This window comes from Argiope bruennichi, chromosome 9 (assembly GCF_947563725.1).
Source record: "Argiope bruennichi chromosome 9, qqArgBrue1.1, whole genome shotgun sequence".
Taxonomy (NCBI): Eukaryota; Metazoa; Arthropoda; class Arachnida; order Araneae; family Araneidae; genus Argiope; species Argiope bruennichi.
The window spans coordinates 38,240,243-38,268,013 of record NC_079159.1 but is presented as its reverse complement, the minus strand read 5'-3'; the positions used below and the strand labels follow the sequence as shown (position 1 = coordinate 38,268,013).

At 30.2% G+C, this 27,771-nt stretch overlaps 1 protein-coding gene across 1 annotated transcript; it reads right to left on the bottom strand.

Moving 5' to 3' along the window:
- Nucleotides 1-281: 281 nt before the first annotated feature.
- On the bottom strand, nt 282-26,512 carry LOC129984691 (transcription factor elt-1-like). Its single transcript, XM_056094629.1, has 5 exons — nt 26,353-26,512; nt 11,286-11,666; nt 6,803-6,897; nt 2,339-2,429; nt 282-616 (listed from the first exon to the last, which is right to left on the bottom strand). Exons 2-5 carry the CDS (start codon nt 11,633-11,635, stop codon nt 499-501), a joined length of 654 nt encoding a protein of 217 aa, XP_055950604.1. The 5' UTR covers nt 11,636-11,666; nt 26,353-26,512; the 3' UTR covers nt 282-498.
- Between the last annotated feature and the right edge of the window lie 1,259 nt (nt 26,513-27,771).

Below are 27,771 nucleotides of genomic sequence, written 5' to 3'. Positions count from 1 at the left end.
ATAAATTGTTGAAAAGGCATAACCGATTTTCTTTACTATACTATGAAGAACAAAGCGCTCATGTGCAGGTAGAAAATAAAACGTCTGAGCACTCGTGCAGTCAACGACATTGCCCAAGGTATAAAATTATTTCAGGATATTACATCTTTATTATGGAGTTTTCTAAAAAGTTTCGGTAAGATCACTTCATTTTAGTTTATTTTGAAATAATACATTTACCACGAATAGATCAATAAATATTTATTAGCAATCATGCAACAAAGAATGATTCACAAACAAAAACATCGTAGCTCTTGAGCTCGAAATAAAATTTACAAATAATATTTCAACCCGAATTACATTCCTTTTGAACATATTTTTGAAATAAAATTTAACAAGAACAAACTTATCACAAAATAACGTCTTTTGAACGCCCAGCTCTTATTCTTGATCCAAAAATAGATGCATTAGTTTCGATTTTTCTTGTAATAATTCATTCTAGTTTGATTCAAAATCCGTTTAACGTCTTGGATACACATATTCGTAAAAGGATCCACAGTACTGGCAGGTGGGATGGAATTCATCCTTCTTAGGTATATGCCAACATGTCCCACATCGCAATTTGTATTTTTTGTATCTGAAAAAGACATTTAGAAAAATTAAAATGTGATTATATTGAATAAAAAGAACTTTTTCTCTTTTTTTTTTTTTGGCGTAAAAGTTAACATTAGAATAATCAAATCCACGATTTTAATAGAATTCAGAGATTTCTAATGAGATTTAAAAAACTACTGAAGTATTTTTGGAGTATAGATTGACTTTTTTTCTAAATAAGAAGTTCCAATTTATTAGTTAATAGCCTATTTTGGCGATCACTTTGTTCGCCAATAGTTCTGATTTCCTTTCATCTTTCTTTTAAACTAGTGGTTAATTCTAAAATTGACACCAATTACTATTTTAAATAAAATTCCTTAAAAAAGTTGATCAAAATCAAGAAAATAAAAGAATATTTATCACAATCATTTCAAATTAATAACTATTGGAAATATATATTTTATTAATTTTGTTGGTGTTAGAAAAAAAACGAGGATTTGAATTACATGTGTTTTTAATCGTGACATCAAATGATGTCAACAACAGAAATAAATTTGATACATTGAAGAAAAATAGTAATCAATACAAGAAAGTAAAAAGGAAAAAAAAAGTTCATTTCACATGGCCCGGGAAACAAATTACTATAAAGATAATTTTATATGGACTGAATGAGGTGAAAAATATAATTATTAATTAAGACAGAGAAGCTATTCCTTTTTATGACAAGTGAAGCAAATTATGTATTTAAAATTATTAGAAACATGGAACCAATCCTCCAGCTTTAATCATTGAACCGATTTCACCTATTTTTATTTTATATGAAAATTTATTATCCAAAGATATACCATACATGTCTTTCTATATTACTTCACTCTCCATTTCTGAAAGAAATTTCAGAAACACTTCCTAATTGTAAATTTTCAACAGGGAAAAACCTTGAAAGAGTCTCCTAACCACATCCTCTGAGACGATCTCATCATTTTTTTTTTATTTCATATGAAATTTCATGATGCCTGCATACACAATCAATGGTCACCTGCACTCCTTTAAAGGGCTTAAAGTATGAACCTCTAAAATTTTTTTTGTATTCTTTTTGAATTTTATTTTTAGAAATATAAAAACTACTCAGTTTTTAGAATCACTGCAAATACATCATCTTACCAGTAGGAAAGAATGATTGTTCTCATTGGTTAATTGATGAATTTTCTTTTTTTTTATTTCATTATGCTTTTATAATATGCTTTAATAAATTGTAGGATTCATTGAATAGGGCATTTTGCTTAAAGATTTTAAAAAAGGCGCACTACTGGAAGCCTAATCTATAATGGAATCAATTCGCATATAAAATACTTATATAAATATGCAAAGAATGCGATAAATATTAAACGAATTAGTTTTGAACTACATTTGCATTTATATTATTAAAATACTTTAATAGTATTTATCGTATATCTGAACTACAGTTTTGAACTGCAACAACAACTTAATTTCTAATTAACTTCAAGCACTGATTGATTGATTAAAAATACTTCACAAAAATTTCCTTCGTCAAAGCAAAAAATTAAATAATATAAATAATTTTTCGATTTTGTAGTTTATTTATTCATGGAAATTTTTTTTCATAATTTAAAATTCTGTATTTAATGGAGGTTTTAGAAATCATTTTTAGGTAATGAAAACAATTATATGAATTAGAAATTGCATATGAAATTAAAGAAAAACAAGTAAAGAGTTTCCAAAGAAGTAACAGAAAAAAATCGCCTACCTGATTCCACATGCATTACAAAGTGGTGTACCATCTTCTGCGTCCCTCCACAGTGGCGTTTTCTTAGCGCTGCAAGAGGCGCAATGTTTCTCTAAAAATTAATAATATTATAATATTTTTTTAAATTAAATAATATTAAAACGCAGTGAAATTCAATCATAAAATTATAAAATAGATGATAGAAAAGCTGTTATTTTTAACTGAAACAATATATGAAATATTAATGCTTTCAAACTAGGTATCTCTGCTAATAAAGATGCTAATAAGTAGAAGGTGTGTAGTGATTTTCGCTCCACAGATTAGAGCGATAGATCTAGAGCTATCGAATTCAGCACAAATATGCTTTTGAGAACTAGAATAATACTTCAAAGCAATGTTTTTAAAATTTTAATTATAATTTTAGTTAATTAAAAACCAAGAGAAATTTCAGCTTTGCTCCGAAATAAATCCGAAAATGATATTTGCAACTTCATGCAAAAATAATTCTTGCATATTTTATGAATTTCGAAAAAATATTTTTCTGATTATTTCTTTCTGAATTTTGAAAAAAAAACACTTTTCATTCTTTCTACAATACTTTCATTGTTGCGCATAAATTAAAATCGCTCGAGTTGTTTCATCAATATTTAAACCATTGGTATTCTTTTATTACTGAAAGCTAAGGAAGAAACATTTTATATTCTATGTGCATGAAGAATAAAAAAAATGATGTCATAATACAGAACAGAACGCCGTCTCATACCCCCGTATACGTGACCATTCTGGTCACTGAACGGTTTGGTGGGCATGTTACGGGAATTTTATTTAATTAACAAAATATTTACAGTAGGAAAACGAAACAAAAATAACTATTTACAAAATTTACAATTATATAAGAAATTATATTATGATGAGACCGTTTACATAATTTTTCAACTTAGAAATATAATTTGTAGTAATTAGCTTAGAAATATAATGCAGATTGAGAGATAAAATTTGTAAAAATATACATATAATCTGTGTTCACATTTTTTATGTTATAGTAGATCAGGATGCAGTTAAAAAAAATCAGATGGAAAATGATTTGAGAAATGGAAATGAAGACAATCTCTGTTTGATTGAAATGTGTGACAAGAGACTGCAGTGCTTGTTTTTTCCCTTAGTCTTTTTTGGTATGAGACTTGATGTTGAGTGCTATGGAGGCGAGAATAGGTCTCTATTTCCACTTATAAATTTAATTATACTGTGGATTTTTTGTCTGGAAAGGAAGTTGTTGGCGACTCTTTTCAGCCATTCCTGTTCATGGCTTGGTGATGGTTTTTTCATATGCCAGGAGATTGTAAGGATACATTCAATAGCATAATGAAGTGCGGTGCCTGTCCAACCACAACTGCACTGGTCACTCTCAGACAGATTGAACCTTTTGAGGTAGGCAGGAAAAGGGCCGTGTTCTGAGAAGAAAATAATATCCTCTCTGATCCAGTTAGTGGGATTAAGGTTGACTGAAGGTAAGATATTAAAAATTTTTCTGCCTGTGACACCATTGCTCCAATATCCTTGCCATTCCTCAAGCATGTTTTTCCTGAGGAGGGCTTTTATATGTGGTTTTGGTATCTTTGTTTGCATGTAGAATTGCCCATTTTGCGTTGCGTCCTTTGCCAGTTGATCTGCTTTTTCGTTGCCTATATTGCCCGCGTGTGCTTTAACCCATGAAATTTTTATTGTTGGTTTTGAAAGCAGGACACCAAAAATGTCTCTTGCTTTTTGGTTTGTGCTCTTTGGATTTGAAGATGCCATGATACTAGCTCTATTGTCAACATGTATTTTAAAAGTATTGTTGTTTGAAAACTGAGATGTATATTTTACTGCTTCATGAAGTGCAGTGAGTTCAGCTTGGAAAACGGTATTATTGTCATTCAATTTGGCAGACCAGTGGTAGGACCAGGAATCATTGAATAGAACACAAAACGCAGCTCCAATCCATGTTCTGTTTTTGAGCCATCTGTGAAGATATTGATATTATTTATTTGAGATAAATTTATTCCTTCATCTTCCAATGAAATTTGGTTGGGATTAAGATGCTGTGAAGGGTGAGTAGACCAACCAGTTGCTTTCTTCTCTAGATCTTCTGGTTGTATCTCTGTTATATTATGAGGAAGAGGGATTCTTAGGCGATATACTGTCGTTAGTCTGGCTTCAAACTGTAATTGCAGGTGCAGGGGCGGAATGCCGAGAATGGTTTGTAGCGCTGCTGTTGGAGTTGTACGGTAAGCACCTGAAATGTAGAGAAGAAATGGTCTCTGAATGGTGGAGAGCTTCCTCTTCATTCTATATGTTGGGTTTAGACACCACGCTGATGAACCATGGGCGAGCATTCTCTCAACTACTGTCTTGTAAAGAACTCTTTTGTGTTTCTGAGAGATTCCCCATGTGCTTCCAGCGATTCTTTTGAGGTTTTGGTGCATTTTAATGGCCTTTTCTCCTTGTTTTTCTATGTGTTCTAGCCAGTTTAATTGGTCATCAATGTGGACTCCTAGATATTTAATAGATTTATTTCTCTTAATGATGTCTCCATTCCACATGATTCTGGGGCCTCTCGCCATTTTGCTGAATAAAATATGGGTTGTTTTTTCCGTGGAGATGGAAAGTTTATTATTTGAGCACCAGGAATTAAATTTGGCTATTGCAAGTTCAGTTTCTCTTTCCAGGCTATTTTTTGTGTCCGCTTCGATAACCAGTACAAAATCATCTGCAAAGGCTTGGATGTGTACATTTTCTGGCCAGACCTGCTTGAGAATTTCGTTAGCTACGAGATTCCAGAGAGCGGGACCACTGCATGATCCTTGAGGGCAGCCTTGTTTCTGATCTTTCATGGCCCTACCTTCTGGAGTCATTAGGGTCACTTTCCTGTTTTGGAGAAGACTGTGAAAGAGGCGATTGATGTTTAAAGGACAGGGACTTTCATCCAGACTTTTGAGAATTTCTTTGTGTTGCAAGTTGTCAAAGGCTCCTTTTATATCAATAGAGAGCACTAAGACATGCTTGCCCTCTCTTTTTGCAGCTTGAATTTTGTTTATCAGCTCATGGATGGCTGTGTCTACAGATTTACCTTCCCTAAACCCATGTTGACGCTCGCTGAGGCTATTAGTGGTGATGTCATAATACAGCAAAAATAAAGTTAAAAGATAGATACCTCGGGTAGTTATGTTTTTGACGGCACTTCGACGTCATGAGAATCAATTCCATTACGAACATTCATTCACACAATGCACAAGTACAATGTTAAGAAAGTAATATGGTTTAACCCTTTAAAGGACCATTTTTTCTAGTCATATTATGTTAAAATATTTTTAGGCTTGAAATTAGAATAAGAAAAGGGATTCATTTAGATTATTAGATAAATTTAATTTGATTCATTAATTAATTTGGTTAATTAATTATTAAGTAACAAATCAAGACACATCATTATGTGTAAGATAAAGAACTGAAGCATCTAAGTTTCTGTCTTTCTAAAAAAATGTGTCAGAACTTATGCCAACCTACATAATTTCATACAAAGATTGATAAATTTTTTGGGAAGCATACTTCCCACGGCCCTAGAGAGGGTTAAATGTTTAGCACTGTTTGAGATTTAAAAATAGTTTTTTGAAGCAATAAGGGATATCAAATATTGAATAAGAGTTTTAAATATAATTAACATTTTCTGTAAAACTGTTGGTTGCCAAAGGATAACAGTAGCGAAAAAAAAAATAACAGGTCACATTCTTGGTATTTATAATGACATGATAAAAATACGGTCACAAAAGAACAACGGTAATAAATAGAATACGGTAATAAAAGAACAATATTATGCTAATTTAAACTTAAAATAAACACCAGTTGTTTTTCATTTTTCTGTGTTTATAGAACATCACAAAGATATTATAATTGACTGAGTTTGATCGAGAATTTTATGAAATTCGATTAAATTCATACCAAAATATATTTTATTTTGCAATGTAAATACTCGTAATTAAGTGATTTGTGCCTTGTCTTTTTATAAAAACCAAGCCGAGATCAGAAAATAAAAATGTGAAAAATATGTCTGTGCGTCTACTTGTTCAGTCGTTTGGACACAACTAATATGTTTCGTAGTGTAGTGCAGTAATAAAATTGTAATCTAATTTGTGATAGTAGATAAAATTTTCGATTTTTACTTAGATTTTGGAGAAAATAAAAACATTTAAGATTTATAAATGTTATTAACTTATTACTTTATTGTTATAACATTTATGTACAGTATAACATTGTATAATATAATGTAACATAACGCTTGTTATTTTATTAGAATTTTAAGATTTTATGAGGCAAATCTATCAGATTTGATATAGAAAATAAATTTTTAAAATCTTTAAATGATTTTAAAGAAGTTCAATTACTGAAAGTTTAGAGAAAAATTTCCCCCAGATAATGCTTCAATCATAGGCTAGGAGTGAATCAACATACCTTCGATTACAGTTGAATAACTGGAATTGCTTACGTCTTCTTCATCTGAACTTTCCGCGTAATTCCTAATTTTTCTCTTTTTTCTTGGCGATAATCTAAAAAAATATGCCAATAGCATATTAGCTGTTTTAATAATTTCATTTGAATAAAATAAACCAAGCAAATTCTTAAAAATTACATTTTTTTTGTCTAATGTAGCTTCTTATTTTAACTTTTTATAAAGATCTCAATTTTTATTTATATTACTACCATTTTCGTCTTCTTACTGTACCTATGAAGAAAAAATGTTGCAGTCGTAGAAAATTGCAATATTTTGAAAATTACCATTCAATTTTGCTGAATCTCCATGTCTTTAGTCCTTCTCAGGTCTAAAAAAAGTCCTTTTTACAATGCCTATCTGTCTAACCATCTATCTGTGAGCATTATAATTTGAGAAGACAAGTTTGATCTTCGCACTAACAGCTTAAATATGCATTAAATTTTTGAAAAACCAAAATGTATATTCTTCTCTCTATTACGAACCTAAACACAAAACGGACCTTGCATATACAAGAAACCTTATGTATATAACGAAATTTAAGGCAGAACACTTGAGTTGGTTTCAAATTATTTTGCATAATTTATTAAATTATTAAAACTGTTTACCTATAAAGTTTTAACAAGTCAGAAAAAGCTTTTTTATTACAGAAACTTCAATCTCAATTATTTTTATTGTATCAATTTTCGTTCTTGTGTCCATAAATTAGCAGCAAAACAAAAAAAAAAAAAAAAATAGTAAAAATAGATAGAAATAATTTAAAATATCCAATACACTTTTAAATATATTATTCTATACAATACATGGAAACCTTAAAAGCATTCAATATTTTAAAATTGTAAAATATACATAAGAAAAATTTAAAACACAATTTCAGCATCGGACTACCCCAAAGGTTCGAACAACTACGGCCGCCAAGTCCGGTGCATTAGAGCGATATAAGGATATATCAGGGTTAGTCTTTAAGGATTTCCCGCAGTGGGTCTATGAATGGTAACTTCTGAGTTTTAAAATATTTACGGCGAAAGTCGAACATTCTAAGATATGTTATTATGCAAGCAGAACTTTGGCGCAGTTTTTACGATAAATGAATGATCTTGTTTTATCCGGATAAGTTTTCATGCCCTTATAGTGATTCCCCAGGCGACGGATTAGGGAGTGCTCCCATTGGATTTTCCTTTGGCTGATAGAAGGGAAATAAAATACCTTCCGTGGACCAACAGGCAGAAATCCAACCTTTCTAGGATCTGGGCTGCCTTTTTCTATGGATAGTACTATATATATATATATATATATATATATATATATATATATATATATATATATATATATATATATATATATATATATATATATATAGATAGATAGATAGTGATATTACTTCAGTTATAAACATAATCTGAAAATTAATACTATTTCTTATCGTGATTTATATACAGTGGCTCCCAAAATTGAGTATACGCTATACTCTTTCTTCTTTAATTTTATTCTTTTTTATCTTAATATTCCTATTTATGGCTAATATTTATAAGAACGACAAAATATACATTAACAAAAGTATTAGGCTAAAAAACAAAACGGAGGAATCAATAATATTTTTATTATAGTCATTTTTATGTCAAAGTTACAAATTCCAAAGTCACAAAATTGAGCATACATCTAGCAAAATCTGTCAACAAAAAGTATACACCTGAGTATACACCTTACAAAATATGCGACTTACTACCATTATTTATTTCCAAACGAATAAGTAAAATAGTTTTGTTACTTTAATTGGCAATCATTGATATCCAAGCGAAAACAAATGTTTTAGTTATCATAAATAGCTCCAGAAATGAAACAAATGTTGAAATTCGGAAACTTGTTATTCGATTGTCTGAAGATGGAAATCGCTGCAAGAAATTGCAAGGGAAATTCAACGCAGGCGCGGATGCGTTCAAAAAATTATCCAAAAGTATAAAATGTATGGACAAATTGCGAATAAATTTGGAAGAGAAAGAAACGAAATCCTCAGTGCCACGACCAAGAGAAGAGTTATTCGAGAGGTAGCAAGCAATTCTAAGGTGAGTGCTACAAAAATTGCTACATCTACTTCAAAAACAATTGGGAAGTAATTGCAAAAACTATCCGAAGAGTAATTCGAAAAGCAAATTATAATGTAGCAATTTATATCGCGTAGCCAGAACAAAACCATTCATTTCCAAATAAATTGAGAGAAAAGAATTTAATTTGCTAAAAGTCATATTTCAAAGCCTCCTGACTTCTAATATCAAGTAATATTCAGTGACGAAAGTAAGTTCAATGTTTTTGGTAGTTATTTGATGTTATGTTTGGAGAAAGCCCAATTCTGAACTTCTTCCTAAAAACACCGATCCTTCTGTCAAGCATGGAGGTGGTTCACTTCTTGCATGGGGTTGTATGTCTGCAAAAGGAGTGGGAAATTTAGTTTTCATTGATGGAATCATGGACAAAATTAAATATTTGGATATGTTGAAGAACAATTTAAAACAAAGTGCCCAGAGTTTGGGTTTAGGGTCAAGTTTTCTGTTTCAACAAAATAATGATTCGAAACATACAGCTAAAATAGTTATGGTTGTTGTATAATTGTAAAATGCAATTCCACGCCCCTCCTCAATTTACAGATCTCAATGTGATTGAAAATTTGTGGGCACAATTAGGAAAATCAGTTCAAAAACATGATATTAGGAGCAAGGAGCACTTAAAAAGAGTATTACAAGAAGAATGGTTGAAAATATCCGGCGAAACAACTCAAACTCTAGTCAACTTAATGCCACACCATTTCCAAGCTGTTCTAAATGCAAAAGGATATGCAACAAACTATTAATTTATCTTTTCCTCTTTTTGTTGACAGATTTTGCTAGATGTATACTCAACTTTGGAATTTGTAACTTTGACATAAAAATGACTGTAATAAAAATTTTATTGATTCCTCCGTTTTGTTTTTTAGCCTAATACTTTTGTTAATGTATATTTTGTCATTCTTATAAATATTAGCCATAAATAGGAATGTTAAGATCAAAAAGAATAAAATGAAAGAAGAAAGAGCATGGTGTATACTCAATTTTGGGAGCCACTGTAGATTTATAAAACTTTTGTTGAATAACATTTCAGCAGATTAGGGATTAAAATGTGATTTCTAAATTTTTTTTGTATAGACTTTCTGCAATACAAACACAATGATCTACACTACATAAGCCAGTAACGAAATTTTAAAATTTAGCACTGAGAGCAACAAAAAATGCTGTTAACTTTTAATGCTTATGTAGGATATTCATTCTAATAGTAGCCCAATAATTAATTTTTAAATTATTAGAGGTAAGTTTAGAGCATTTTCCAATTAGTAAAATGCTCTAAATGAAGTGATTCAATAACATTTTAAACAAAAAATGTTTACTCTTTTGGGGCCAAACCGGAGCAATTATAAATGAGCATGAAATTATAAATTTCATTATTTTACCCAGCCTCGATGAAGCGTTGGATTTTAATTGATGATCATCCTCATGGGGTATCATATTCAATGACATCATAGTCTATTTAAAGCCACTTCTACGACAAAGTGGTTTAAACATAATCTAAAATATTACTATTCAAAGTTTTAAGATTCGATCAAATGATGAAGGGGTGATCTTTTTTTGTTTAAATATTAGAATAATATAAATAGGATCAAGGATAAAAAAATTATAGAATGTTATAATTTTTCCAAAAATCCATTTATTTATACCAACGACATAAAATATTATTCATCATGGCATTTAGAGCATTTTTCCCGATTGAAATTATATATATATCTATAAAGATTTAGAAACAAACTATTAGACCCCAATTAAATTTTTAACTCTGTATTAAAATTTCAAATGCCCGAAAACCTATTTGAAACCGTGATCTCAATGAAATCCATTCAAGTCCACATGATATGTGCTAAATTTTTGGATTCAATTTAAGTCTGAAATCCACTGCGCATTCTATAAAAAGGGGAAGAGGGCAATTTTCCAAAAAAAAGCATAAAAAATGGTCAGTTTGATGGCTGTGAAACACTGATCATTATTCTTCTTATATAATCCATGAATATAAAATTCTAGATAAGCTTTATAATCTGAGGTAATGATGCCATTCGATTCAGATTGTAGTTACGGCCTGTTATTTCTTGTGATTAATAAATTGAAACAGTTATGTATTTCAGCTAAGTGATTTTAGACTCAAGGAAGGTGTAGCGAATTGAGATGCGCGAGGATAGAACCTGGGACCTTATGGTTCGCAGTCCAGTAACATAACCAGGATACAAAAGCAATTGCTCGTGTAGCGTAGTTGTTAACTGGCTTATAAGCTATTCACCACAAAGGTCTGAATCATCAAAATTTTTCTTAGTATACTTCGTATAAGAAAAGGGAAAAATAGGTACAAAGTCATTTAATATGCTCTACTTACGTGAATTTAGAACGTATGATGAGTTTCCATTCCGAATTAACTAATCGATTATGCATCGTAATCGTAACACCACGGAAATTCGGATCATTCAGAGGGGATGAGCGACATGGAACAAAATTTTTCCTTTTCCTGCATCCAGTCACATTCTTCTCACCCTCGTTGAGTGACGAGTTTAAAGAATCATAGGATAAATCAATGCCCGAATCATTGAGGGACGATCCGGATTGTGATTCGCCGTTTTCTTCATTTGTGAAATTGTACAATGACGTCCTTAATGCGTCACTGGGATTCGAAACCTGTTCGGATGAACTGATATCTGCATATTTCAAAAGAGCACTTATGCAGTTCATTCTGGAGACAGAAAGCTCATTCGAAAGTATCCTGAAATAAGAAAATTTCAATTGGTAAATTATCTGGGTAGTCTGAAAGAGAATTTAAAAGCTGAAACACATTAAGCTGAATGTTAAATACTGGTGACTGACACTATGTTTTCCGTTTGAATCACATCAGACACTGATGACTGATAGTATACTTTTCATTCAGGTTACACTAGTCACCTGTGATTGACTTTACATTGCCTTTTTGGACCATGTTAATCATCGGTGATGGAAATTATTTTTCGTCCAGACAGCGTTAGTCTCCGATGACTGACATATACGTTTTGTTCAGACTGCTCCATTCATTGTTAAGTAATCATATACTATGAAATACTTATATTCATTTATTAATAAAATTTAAATAATTTAGAGATCATAAAAACTAACTAAATATTAATTAATTATATATATTTTTAAAATATATCATTGAGTATTTTTGAAGCACAAACCACAGACAACAGTTCAAACGGAAAACATTTTTAGGTGAATATAAGTACAGATTATAATACTATATAACAGCAGAAATAGATTCTTATTACATTACAACCTTATAGAGATCCAAATAAAGCCAAATAATCGATGAAATAAGATATCGCGGATTAAAATGAATGGACGTCCATTAGGATTAATATGTTAAGCGCCATATTGATCACATGTGAATGCAGATTTTTTAGCTTCTGTTTTAATCCAATCAATTGCAGATGATTGACAATATTTCTTTTTGATTTGGCATCTTAGTCACTGTTGATTTACTGTATACTTTTTGTTATGTCACCAGTGATTGACAGTAAATTTTTATCTGAGACCATGTCGGTCACAATCGCCTCGTAATATACAAGAACTATCTTGTTGCGTTAATAAATTTTAGATAAGAAGTCAAAAGAAATGTAACTAAATATTATTTGTTACTAAAAATTGCTAAGGTTCGGATAAGTTTGTGGATTCTAACAGAAATTTATTTATAATTGTTTAAAAAGTATTTACGGTTGATGACAGCAAAAGCAATGCAGTTTTCATTAAATTGCTATATTTCAAACTAGTTAATTCACATAGAGATGGAAAAATTCGAAACGCTACGCCGCAAAAGGGCTTAAATTCTTGAACAAATTCGACAGTTTTATCTTGATCAGAAAACACCGTTAATCGTATGTCACAATTACTGAAATAAAGCACATGAACTGATTAATTGGTGATTATATTAAATGATTTTATACACTATCGAAAAATTACCTAACTTTCTGTAAAAAGAAAAAAAAAATTAGTGACGTCAAGTCGCCAAATATACCGCCAAAACTATCACCGAATCGCCATGAACGTTGCCAAGGCTTCTGTTTGGCGCCAAAACTTCATTTAGAATACAAAATGCATTTCATTTATATAAATAGTTTTATTAAGACGCGGTATATCCCAAAATTGTTATCCTTTATATGTTTCACTGCATGTTGATAAAATCGGATATCGCAAGTTAAGCGAATGATTAAGTTCGCGATCAGAATTCTTTTGAATGATCAGGACAAAAATTTGATACAATTTGGAGGTTATATCTCATTCCTGAAGTCATTTATGTAAATCATTGCATTTTCTGCTTTCATGTACTGTACTAAGGAACAGATAAATAAAAAAAATAGCAAGCATTCTTTTTACAAATGATTGTTTTTTTTTTAAATTGTTACATATCTGCAATTTGAATGCAAAGACCATATATCGAAAGCTTGCCCCACCTTTAAGTTATTGTTTTCCCGTGCACACATAGATAGACAGACAGAATAAAAAAAATTTGTTTATTGGATTCCGAGATTCATCAAAGTCCTGCTATAATACTTGTTGCTAATTTTGTTTTTTTCTGAGGATATTTCATATAGCAGGAAAAAAAATAATGTCTGGATTTTTTCCAAAATTGCAAAATTGAACTAGATTTTAGCGTAATTTTGCAGGACTAACTTCAGGTCATAATAAATTACAAACATTGCACAATTTTAAGCATAATTCGAAACAGTGAGATCGAATGCATGGTTCGAAATGCATATGTAAGTTCAGTTATTGATAAATGAAAACACTTTAAAATTTTGCTGTCAACTTTTAATGAAAATGCTTTATATGAATAGAGAAGATTCTTTAATTATATTCATTTTATTTATGAATAATTTTTACTGAATGAAAGATTGCAAACTCTGTTAAACATAATGATAAACGTGAAATGTTTTCTTCTCACGATAATTTAAAAAAATTGAAATAAATATTTAGTGGCAAAATTTTTCTAATGAATGTAATTAAAGGTTACATGTACTTGAGTTTAAATTTCTCATTTATCTGGAAAAACAGAATTGCCTTTCGGTTTATTTTAAAATATTTTAGAAAGTTTGGAAATACACGGAACAAGTAAATAAAAAGAAAAACCCAAATTTTGGTTCAGTTGTGGATAATTACAAAAAATACAAGTTTCTAAGGATCTGAATGTAGTAATTAATGGCGGAATACTGCAATTTTATTTTTACATATAAGAAAAAGTACACACAAAAATAAAAATTCGAATGACAGATTTTGACGAATCTCCGCGTTTTGGACAGAAAAGCACATTTTTGGAATTAAGCCTGTGTGTCTTTTTGTGAAAATGGATGAGTAGTAGAAAAGTAAAAATGAAATTTAATTAAGTGATTCTCTACATGAAATTTGTAGATTTCAAACAAATTTTGAAGGAAATACACACACATTATCTGGCTGTCCGAATACAAAGTGCAAAAACATTAAAAACAAAATTTAGTATACCGATTTAACTTTTAACGTGTGGTTTTATCAAATTTTAAATCAAGTTTGTCAAAAGATTCATAATCTGTCAGCCTGTCCATTCTCATGTATACAAACGCAGTAGTGATTCAAAAACACAACAACTTATATAAATGAAATTTTGTATGTGGTCTTGTTGTAATTCCGGATCAAATTTTGTCCTTAATCGTTCGACTTTTTTGGTCGACGGTCTGTTTTAAAAGGCGTTTGATGGACTTGTGAATAACACTTATCTGTTCGTATATCCTGTCTCTGTAAATTGAGATAAAACATAATTATTGTTGAACTCTAATTAATCGAAATCGAAGCAATTTTATCATGTATCATTCCTTTATCTTATATTAAAGTGATTTATTTTATTATTGAAAAAATCTTTTAATGAAAATCATAAATATTGAAATAGTTTTCATTTTATTGAAACTAATGTATTTTTAAAAATAATGCAAACAATTTTTAAATTAATTAATTTTGAAAAAAAAAAATAACGCAGGAAAGAACAAAACTATAGATGAATAAAGAAATAGTGCTGTAACATTTAATGTTTCGTCTGCACATTAGATGCATCAAAAGGAAGAAAAAGCTTTTTTTTTTTTTTTTTTTTTTTTTTTTTTTTGCAATCTGCACAAAAAAATATTACCTTCTGTTCTTCTGCCAATTAAATGTTTTTTCGAATAATTTTGACCTAAAATACTTCTGGAAAATTATTACTACAGAATGGATACGAGAACAATTGTGTGTATATATGTGTTAAATCAACATCGTGTTGATTATTTGTACTTAAAATAATTAAAAACGATTTTACTTGAATCGTTACTTAAAAAAAAAAAAAATTAAAAATAAAGTTAGTGCTTTTTGAACATAAATAAATTTATTTTTATGAAATTATTAAATTGAAAATACTAAAACTGTTAAAAATGCATATGCATTAATCAGAAATATTTTTTGAAAAAAATCTTTATTGAATATATACTATGTAATCATTATCATAGTAAGTTTCCGATTATTCGTGGAATTGGATGACACATCAATCCTGACAAGCAAATTCCGCGAATAATTCCCAAAATGGCCAATAAAGAACACAAATCAATACAAAAGTGCCTTTTAAAAATTATCATTTGTAGTAAGATGTAGTAAGTAGTTTCATGTACAATTATTATTTAATTAATAGTAGATTTTACTTCTGAAAGCATTTTGGTTTACTTTTCTACGAAAAAAAAAAAAAAGGCAAGTTGAATTTTTTTGTTGGTAAAACTCCATTTTATTTTTGATTGAAATTTTTTTTACAAACATTTTGGAATTTACGATAGAAGATAATCTTCTCACGGACAATCGAGAGATTGTTGCATTTTTATCTCCAAAAGATGTTATATGAAATCATGTTATAAAAGGTATTGATAAAGAGTTATGAGAAATAATATAATCCTTGATATGACATTGCAAAAGTTTTAAAATAGTCTTTACACTTTCGATTTCGTTTAAAAGATAACTGCATTTGTATGATCCTAATTTCGATTTTCAATACAAATATTTTTGAAATCCATTTCTAAATTGAATGTAAAATACGATTCATATAAAATAATGATCCAAAAATTAAAAATCTAAAGAACGGGGATTAATGAATTTTGAAGTTTTTTTAAGGGAATCATGAAATTGTACACCCAGTAAGTAAGTTTACGTGCCAATATACAATCAATGTAGGGAAAAAACATTTAATACGATGATTTAAAGAGAATTTAAAATCCTGAACTCTGTTCTAAAAATTTCCAAATTTTACAGGAAATTATTATAAAAAAGAGAATAAATGACAATTTACGAACCAAATATAATATTTTTATTGTATAATACAGAAATAGGAAGGAAATTAAAAGAAATTGAAAGTAAAACTCTACTTACTCAATGTAGTGAAATACTTCAAAAAATTTTGATTTGCGTTTTAAACAATTTAAAAATTTTTTATACCATTTGTAGCTTTAATGTGCTTTATTAAAATAATTTAATTTCCATTATTTAATTACTTTTTGATGCATTATTATAGTTTTATTATGCTATTTGGAAGCAAGATCAATGTGCACACAAATTTGATGCACTCGTCATGTTTTCATTCATTCAAGGGTTCAAAAACAAAATTTTTGGTTAAAAAAAGTTTTAAAAAATATCAGTCTGGATATAAAAAACCTATAATTTCACCACCCAATCAGAAAATGTATTTTGTAATTGGAGGAGGGACTTGAACAAAAGGATAGACTTACTTATTGAACGACACGAAAGACTGAAAAAAAAAAAAAAGTAATTTTCACAGAAAAATATGACTGACATCGTGATGATTTAAATGACCGTTGGGACGGTTTTTCCCATTTTTAAACAGGGGTGAGGAAGGTAACAAATGTGATGGGCACAAAGAAAAATGTCTAACCAATGATATTGAAGGTTACAAAACCTTAAAACTGGAGTTGATTTTTTAAGTTTGATGACTCATGTAAAGAATAAGATATTATATTGTGAAGATTTCCAGAAATAAGGCAGAAGAAATTATTTTAAAAAATAAAAGAAAGGAAATTGAAGTGTCTTTGCTTAATATTTTTTTTTTAAATAAAAACTGACAGTGTCATTCTTACAATCCTTACTTGGATATGTATTATAGAAATTTACCATTAATAAATTTTATTATTTGAAAAAATTCATCTATAATATAAATTATACTTAATAGCCTTTTATGTTATTTAGTAGATATTACTGTATTGTTATACTTAAAATGCTTTCCTATTTCAGTTACATTATGCAAAAGGCCACTAGTGTGCTAAGGAAAAAGTTAAGATACAGTGCATAAAAAATTGTCATATGATTGAACAGTTTAAAATGTACATAATAGCTTAATGCATATGAAAGCGCTCTATTGTAAAACATAATATTTCATGGCGGAACAATATATATTGCTTTTAATTCTGACGAATTCGGTGGGCTAAATCCGTTAGCATTTACTTTACTTTAGGTCATTTTTAATAGATATCATAAAACTGAAACTACTTAAATATATTTTTTAATATTTTATTATACGTTATTAATGTAGCTAACTATGGTTTAAAAATAAAAGACAGATGCGTAAATTATCGAAAAATGTAGAATAGAAAATTTTTGTATTTCGTGAGGTTAAATAAATTATACATTTGCTTAAAAAATTATTATGACGAAATAAATCTGGATGTAATAAAACAGAACGTTATATAATCATTTCATAGAAAATAAGATTGTATCTGCCCATGCAGTTTATTGAAAATAACAAAAAAGCTAAAATGTATTCAAAATTATTTTTTCTTTATTTCAGGATATATTTTATATTAAAGAAACGAAATTAATATTTATTTACCTTTGTTTAAATAAGAAAAAGAAATTTTGAGCAATATATTGCTTCTTAGGATTCATAAAATTAAGCAGTCATAATGATAACCACATATTTAAGAAGCAATAAATTCCATATACAGACAGCAAGAGCATATAATAATTTATTTAAATGTGCTGCATTAAAAGAAAAGAAAAATGTTTAAATTTAAACTAACAAAATATACAAAAAAGCTGTATACAGTGATTTTTTTTTAATGTTTGGTAAAGTAATCTGTCTCAATGAAACTTAGAATTTTTTTTATTGTTCGAAATTGAGTTTTTAAAAATCAAATTTAAAATTCTACTAAAAACTCAATTTCATGTTCAAAAGTAAGGAAGCGATATTTATTAAAGGAAAATCTATCTATATGAGAAATCTATTAAGAACCTAAAAGAAATATTTTGTTTTCATATAAATTTTCATATTTTAAATATTTATTAAATTTGTCTTGAAAGAGAATTTCAATTCATAAATCAGTATTAAATAATTTCAAAATTTTTTTTTCAGATGAAATACTTTGAAAATTTTATAAAAATAATAATTTTAACACAAAAAATTAAAAACGCGTTAAAAAGTTCTTGAAATTTAAATATGATACGGAATACTACGGTAGACAACTCCAATTCCTTTTTTAATTTTAAAATTTTATAAAATTAGCAATTTCAGTAGCAAATTAAAGAAGTGCTAAAAATTTCCTGAAATTTAAATATTATATGGAATATTGGCAACCCTATTCCCTGCTTTATGGTGAACAAGAAACCCGAATCCTTGCTCTACGATGATGAATACCCTCTTTCCGATGGATTTCTTAATGCTTTAATACCAAAGGGTTGAACTGCCTCTCTTAGCTGTTGAATGAATGAATAAACAAGAAACTGACTCATTGCACAACAATGAAAATCAACCCTACTCTTCGTACCATAGCGAGGAACCCCGACTCATTGTGTCACGATGAGAAACTTCGACGAAGAATGCGGCGAAGAGCCTCGACCTCTGGTACTGCGGCGAAGAGCCTCGACCTCTGGTACTGCGGCGAAGAGCCTCGACCTCTGGTACTGCGGCGAAGAGCCTCGACCTCTGGTACTGCGGCGAAGAGCCTCGACCTCTGGTACTGCGGCGAAGAGCCTCGACCTCTGGTACTGCGGCGAAGAGCCTCGACCTCTGGTACTGCGGCGAAGAGCCTCGACCTCTGGTACTGCGGCGAAGAATCCCGACCTCTGGTACTGCGGCGAAGAATCCCGACCTCTGGTACTGCGGCGAAGAATCCCGACCTCTGGTACTGCGGCGAAGAATCCCGACCTCTGGTACTGCGGCGAAGAATCCCGACCTCTGGTACTGCGGCGAAGAATCCCGACCTCTTGTACTGCGGCGAAGAATCCCGACCTCTTGTACTGCGGCGAAGAATCCCGACCTCTTGTACTGCGGCGAAGAATCCCGACCTCTTGTACTGCGGCGAAGAATCCCGACCTCTTGTACTGCGGCGAAGAATCCCGACCTCTTGTACTGCGGCGAAGAATCCCGACCTCTTGTACTGCGGCGAAGAATCCCGACCTCTTGTACTGCGGCGAAGAATCCCGACCTCTTGTACTGCGACGAAGAATCCCGACCTCTTGTACTGCGGCGAAGAATCCCGACCTCTTGTACTGCGGCGAAGAATCCCGACCTCTTGTACTGCGGCGAAGAATCCCGACCTCTTGTACTGCGGCGAAGAATCCCGACCTCTTGTACTGCGACGAAGAATCCCGACCTCTTGTACTGCGACGAAGAATCCCGACCTCTTGTACTGCGACGAAGAATCCCGACCTCTTGTACTGCGACGAAGAATCCCGACCTCTTGTACTGCGACGAAGAATCCCGATTTCTACATTATACACAGCATATAAAAATTTGATCCACCTAGATCTAGATCTCTTCAATTTGTGTCTATCGTGTTGATTGGTATTCGAACAGCAGGACATACAAACTTTCTTTGAATTAATTTTGTTCACAATTTGATAGAAGTTTATAAATTGAGTAAAGATTATGTATCAAATTCCTATCGTCTGTTTACTTAAAACCATTTTTCAGTTATCTTATTCACAAGCAATCAGACCTAATTCCAAAAATGTATATGTCGGATTCAAGAAGATCTGAAACGTGGAATTACATCAAAATTTCGAGTTCATATACTTTCTCTATGTGTATTTCGAATACAGGAAAGGAAAAAGAAAATTCGAATTATTTTATTTTAAAATATACTTTTAATAATTTAGAATTCATAACATAGGCACAAATGATTATTTAATATCTTTGTTACGCGCATAAGTATAAATGTTGTAACCAAAGGAATCAAAAGCATTATTGTAAAATATATTTACAGACATTTAAAAAATTCACAATAATTAAAGAACAAGACTCTATAAAATTATATATTAAAACTTTTTATTGATTTTTATATAATTAAAATTTATTTACAGTTTTGAAAAGCTCTTAGTAAGCAATTACAACCAGAGATAAATACCAAGACTGCCCAATTTACAGGAAGTATTCAGTCCGTTAAAGTTCGTTTTCTTCTCAAGCACTAAAACCTGTTACAAGTCAAGACTGTGTCTCCGAGATTATTATATAATAACCGACTAAAATACCCTTCATATATAACCTCATCTGACAAAAATCTCCAATCGGTTCGTTCTTTTCTGTTTCAGATACTTTTAAGCCCCATCCAGCCATTTGGATAGTGTTTAAAAGTTTCGTTTAAAACTGAATAGTGTTTAAAAGTTTTAAAAATTTGATTATCTCGTTGCTTTCTCTGTATTCTTCAAAAAGTTGAAGAATAGAGAGAAAACGACATTTTTAGTTGGAACGCACCATCCTATTTAGATATATAATCTAACCATCTATTACGAGATGCTTTTATTATTTTATTGTTGTTTCTCATCTGCAAGAACAGCAGAACTAAATCAAGTCCATGAAATTGTGCACCCTGAAGAAGTCCAATAATAACAATGGATTGCCAGCAAAATCCTTCCTGGAAAGGCCCAGTGGAATAAGAATGTGATCAGGTGAAACCTCTTCCGTGAAACACTTGAGGTAGACTTCAAAGCGCTTAGAACCCTCAGAATATTTCATAGTGCTAAAGAGTCCACTGAGAAAGAGAGTAAGAGTAGTCTACTACAGTCAGGACCCCCCCCCCCGGAAGATTATTCGTATTTGTGGAACAAGCCAGGTGGTTTTAATTTGGCTTTTAGCTCCCGAGAAAATGTCCATGTATTTAAGAGTAGTTTTATAGATGTGGAAAATGTAGAGCTTTTGTGTAATAAGACTTTATTATTTTGGCAGTATCGAGTACACCATTTTTTTGTTTATAAACTTCATGATTATGCACAAATCTCCAGACATTCTTCTTATTATTTTCTTTTAAAATCCAAAGGTCTTCCTTAAGGTGTATGTACACACTTAAAATTTCAAAAATCGCTCAAAATATCGAATATTTTTTTTATTGCTTAATAATGTTCTCTGATCCTTTAACTTTCAAACGATACCAAGATGTTGTCAATATTCGAAATATTTCTGGAGTTATAATTGTTTTTCTTGAGGTGCTTTCATTAAAAACTCTAGTTACGGTGTTTTTAAAACTCATTTTATGAAGAATGATATTTTTCCACTTTGTTGCTTCATTCAAACAATCGTAACTCAACAAGAAATGAACCAAAGACAGTTATTTATATATTAAAATAATCTGTATGAAATAGTGGATGTTTTTTGCCTCAATCAAAGTTATATGTATAGAAATAAATTTTTAATAGCTGATTAAAATTTAAAATTACAGAAAAAATCTCGCTTTTTCTATTCATTGTTGATGAAAAAATTGTTTAAAAAAAACTATACATTTTTATAACTTGTCTGAGGCAGACAACATGAAGACTCATATTAGGCATCATTTCCAACTAGAATTGTGTGTCTGTACAAATTAGAATTTCAGATATCATGTTTCAAAAAATAGGCTCATTAGCTCATTAAATATTATTTAATTAATAATTAGTGTAATGTGGTTTTTTCTCACTGAAATGAGTTTAAACAAATTAATAACCTACTGTGAAAAAACTGGATTTTTGAAGTTAAAATTTTTAAGAAAATCTTCAAGTGTGTACGTACACCTTAAGATTTTCCTTTCGAAAAACAATATTGTATTCCCTTATCTCTTCCTGTATCTCTTAGCATTCAATCCAGTAATCAGCTCCCATAGAAATGAACAGGTCTTACCAAAGTTATTATATAATTTTTCATACTGATAAATTTTGATTTTAATTGGTTTCTAAGGTCACAGAAACATCTTTATCCATGCTGTAGACATTAGAATGTTAAAGCTAACGGAAGTGATCCCCCTAAAACGTTTTCGCTTACTCCTTAATGCCATGTTTACACTTGGTCATTTATAAGGCAGCCGATAGGCAGCATATGTGCAGAAAGAGTGACTTATGTTTGTCATTATAATTTCATAAGATAGATTCACGCGTTCCATGCTTGGCTATGAACTGCCGTTTTGGTGTCCCTGACTTTTTTTTTCACTGCATATCATTAAAAAAAGATGTATATATACACAAAGAAGCATAGTAAAAAAATATGGTCAATATACCTAAATTTGGAAAACTATAGAAAAGAAATGAAAAAAAAAAAAAAAAAAAAACTCAACCTTCCATTAGAAAGAACAAAGAGCAAAAAATGTCGGTATTAATCTATAAGTGATCAATTTTCCCACACCAAAGAAACCGCCAAATTCAACAAACGCATGCGCAGTAAGAAAAAATTACAGTGGAGCAGAATGTTGTTGTCCCGTCGGGACAATTACTTGCCATCGACCGAACAGCATTCCGTCTTATAACAGGTCGAATGTAAACCCTGCATAATAAAACTGTTTACACAGAGAACGCCTTGAATGGCATTGCCGTACAATAGCTGCGAAATATTAACCTTTGGCGTAAGTCTAACATTTTCTCTGAATCTATTCACCATCCATGGTTAGTGGTTTTGGCGATCAATCCCTGGCATGCAGTTAAAAGTATTCGAAAAACGAGTTTGTATTTTAGGCACTTTTTTCCCCAAACTACTGAATCAAAAATTTGGCACAAAACTATTCTTGTAGTTACAATATCTCATACCAAATTTGATATATTTAAGTCAGTGAGTTTTTGAGTTGTCGCGTTCACATGTTTCTGAAGGTGCAGACCGACAGACAGTCAACCCATAGTTAGTTTTGGCTCGAAATTTCACAGATCACATTATAGATGTTAAATCTCTGTACCGAATTTTATTTATATAGATCTCCTTGTTTTGTAATTTTTGTGTTAACTTACATTCGAACTGACGGAAGCGAAGCGATCTCAAAGCATTTTTGAGTTATATTTATCACAGACAGAGAGACGGACACTTTCCAAAAAAAAAAAAATGAGCTAAGAGGTTCTAAAACATGGACATTCATCAAAATCTAGACTTCGAATTTTTTACTATTACAGTATTTTTTCTATACTACTTATATGAGAAAGTAAAAAAGGTAAAACTTCAGTCTATTCATTTTGAATGTTGTATGAGAAAAAAAAAATATTAAGAGCAATGTTTGACTTTAGAAGAAGTTTAACTTACTAAGCAGATACTACTACGCATTTGCTCTACAGGATTTAAAAACAAAGGTTTTAGATTTTGTACTTAATATGAATCCTCTCTCCTTAGAAGCCGAATATTTAATAAACATTCTCGAAAATTATTTACATTAATTGTTTAGAAGGTGTAAAAAATTTTCAATATTCTTGCACATTAAGTTGCTGATCGGCAAAACATAAAATTAAAAAGAAATTTTGTTCCACTATTTAATTAACTAAATTAAAAACCTCGTATTTGATTATATAACTCATCCAATAACTCTTCCAACTCATCAACTGTCTTCTGGGTATGGTATCGCATAGTTGAGGAATTCGAATGAAAGAAACTCACGGGCTCTCTTACCAATGATCTACTAGAAAGCATTAAGCAAAAGATATATAGACCGATGTTTGTTTAAAAAACGAATTGTTCGCTGCCGTTTGGGTTCATTTTTGAAATTTCCTTCCAATTCATAAGCAAAATGTGGGTTAGTTCCCTTTGAAAGTTCTCAAAGAAGGAAATCTGTCACATTTTCCTTTTATTATGTATCCTTGGCTCATGGCTTTAGCGCTAGTTACCATATTCAACAGAAACTGTAATATATGTTTCCATAGTAATTTAATTATTGGTAATTATAATATGAAAATTATAAAATTTTATATTTTAGTTCAAAAACTGTGAGTTTTCAATTTCTTTAACATTCTATTTGCAAAAGTTTTAATGGCTATTTAGATGCAGCACATACGAATAAGTTCATATATAACAAACCTAACTAAAATAACAACATGCAAGAGTGTCAAAACATTATAATATTAACCATTATAATATTTAAATTTGGATGACCATCACAGTCAGACAATTTGAGATCTACTATACAAGATCTCCAATTTCGCAGCCAATATGGGAACTCGAACAATTAAACAGTTTTTCTAGCAACCCTTTGACTTAATTGCTAGTATGTATTTTTCGCTTTTAAATTATATAACGTACTACACGGATTTTGAGAAAACTGAAAATATTTATCTCATAACAATTTAAAAGTATAAAATATTTTTATGACCTTATTTCAAACAATGCAATCAATTAAGTGTAATTTCTAAACTGATTTTCGATTTATTTATTTCTGTAAATGAAAATTTTTGATTTGTTTCGTCATTAAATGAAAATCGTTTGCTGGAACTTTTTCCAAGTTGCTTAGCTTTATTTCATTAGTTTGTCTTCAGTCATTATCGGGTTAGCAAAATGTTCTTTATTCTTTGAAAAATAAATGAAAGGTAAGTGGAAATTTTTTAACGAATCATTCAAATTAGGAAAGAATATTACTAATAGCTAAGTTACATTGAAATTTAGATTTAACTTTAAGCAGTTAATTTTTAATTGTGATTGCTTCAAATCAGTTCTAACATTAGTTGCCATCTTGCTTTGGCTACTTGGCGTCCTTTTGTGAAGAAGAAATTCGAATTCTTAAATTTCATCTAATTTCATTTAACGTTTGGATAATTGTAATACAACTGAAAGCTGTAAAAGTATAAATTAATTTCGCTAATCTATGGAAATTGTAGAATGCAATAAAAATAAAATTATTTATGTTAATTTAGGGTTAGCAGATAAATTGGGATTAGCAGAGAAGAATTTCAAAATTTAACCCTTTCCACTCGAAAAAGTAATTCGATGCATAATTATTCTCTTAATACGTGGATTTGTTTATTACTCCAAAAAATAAATACATACAATTGTTTTGAGTTCCCCTGAAAAAGGAATCTACATCTTTTTACTATTCTGTAGACAATTTAAAATTAAAAAATTAGATAAAAATGTAAAAAATGATGCCTCGTCTTGAATGGTGACCAATAGTAACCATCCGAATGCAAAAGGTTAAAAGATTTTTCGTGTTTTGTAAAACTAATTCTTCGAAGCTGGTTTGTTGGAATAGCTATAAATTTCCCTGAGTTATGAAAAAAAAATTCTGTTTTTAACTAAATGAATAACTATGAATTAAACTTTTCATTTTTATAATTTAAAAATATTTCCCGTGGAAATATATTTTTGTATTTGTACCAATATCGACTCTTTTTGCCTGCGAATACTAAATTTAGCCTTGACTTTTTATCAATTTGTAACATCAAAGTTAAGGCAAGTCTACAGTAAACACTGGTTTAGAATTTTTAGAACAATATCTCTTTCTGAAGTTTCGACAGTTTCAGCAACATAAATTTGATTTATAAGATGAATTCGTCAGATTTCAATAAATATAGAAATAACGAAGAAAAATGTAAATTAATATCTGATTTTCTATAAAGAATCCACGAACTTTCCTAAACTCACTATCCCGAAAATAAAATTTATTATTTGCATTGAAAAGTACAAAATAGATTGACTGAACAAAAATTTAATAACCAACCCAAATATGTAAAGAAATAATTTTTTCTTGCTTCTATAATAAATACGAACATATAAGCAAACAAATTTAAAACCTTTGATTCAGCAGTAATCGCATCAAATAATAAGTTAACCTTTTCTGTTATATTTAGTTTCTTTGATGACATTCGGCAAGTCAATGTCATCAAATTGACACGCGATGACATTTTTATACAAGTCAACTTACATATTCTTTTTCTGATAATGTTTAAGGATTTTATAAATCTGATCAATAAAATAATCCTAAACATTTGGTTACGTAAAAACAATTTTACGCTCAGTTTCCCATTGCATATTTGATTTTCGAATAGAATTTCTATTATAGATTGTAACATATATATATACTACACTTTCAATCATAGTTTCAATCAATTTTTTAATTAATTTTTCTTTATCTTCATATTTAGAATCATTATAAGGAAATCACAATTTTTGCTATGCATATTTTAAAATGAATTTCATGAACAAAAATTAAGAAACCATATTTACTCACTTTTATCATAAATGCAAGGTAAAAACTGTCATGTCCATAAATAAGTCATTGATCTTCGATCAATGAGTCTTCAAAACAACTAAGTATACTTTTCCGATTCTGGCACAATGCATCAACTGCGTTGTTTTTAACCTTCAGTTGGAGACAATATTTGAAGCCACTTATACAGACATGTTAGTTTGATTTTTAATGGCTGCACTTATTGATATATGAGAAACATGCCAATTAGATCAGTTGCGCATACCTTAAATGTTGGTTATATTTAACATTTATAAAAGATTAGATTCAAATAACTAATTAGATATCAACATTTTATTGAAATATTTTAAGGATTATTTATTAAAAGAGATTCTATATTGTTATGAGTAGTTCGTTTTGCAAAATCAGAGTGCCGCCAGTTACAAAAGAGAGAGATTTAAAGTGAAAATATCCAATGAAAGAGTATTATTACTTAGCATTAACGTCAGAACAAAGCAATGAAACTAATGTTTAATGATGATATGACACTGATTTTAAAATTTTTAACCGGAATAAAAATACTTTTTATAGGAAGATTTGATAATCAATTTAGCTAATTTCTAAAATAATTTCATTATTACATTTCAGATTTAAAATTAGGCCGGGATAGTCTGGTTGGTAGAGCGTGGGATTCGCGTCCCTAGGTTGCGAGTTCGAATCCCGCCGGTTGAAGATTCCCCACGTGCTTGGTGGCTGACGCGCGTATAAATCTGTCGCGGTCACAAAGCCTCCATGTCGAGAGTAATACCACTGGGGGTACTGGATCAGGGGTGATCGTTCTCTGATTCTGGTCTAACTTACGATCTGTGGATGAGTGAATGAAGTCCGCCCAGTAAAAGGGGTTGTGACCTTTGCGTAGCTAAAGCCGTTTTCTTGGCCCTAGATGGCGCTACTATAGAAACAAACGCTCCCTCTCAGGCTTAAATCGGCTGTCTTTGAACAGCGGGTTTGTCCATGGCAAGTGCCATAAGAAACAACAGATTTAAAATAGGAAAGTTATTTTATTTAAGAAATTCTGATTAACATTTTACTTTGATTTGAACAATTTTCATTAACATTTAAGATTAAATTAATTCGAATTCAGAATTAAAAAATGCTATATTCTTTAAATTAATTTATATTATTTAACTGAAGCAACAAAAATAATGTGCAGTGTGAGATTAAAAAGCCTTAATGTTAACTGAGTGATTACGTTAATTTTTTTTTTTTTTTTTTTTGCGAAGTTATGATTTTTTTAGTTAATATACTGAATGTTAGAACAGGTTTCTTTGTCAAACAGTTTGATTTTTATCTATTTTTTCGGAAGTTACCCTGATTTTTATATTTACCTTTACATTTATTTAATGTTATTTTACACCTTTATATGCTATTTTCTCAAATTCTAGTCTTTGATAGAATTTT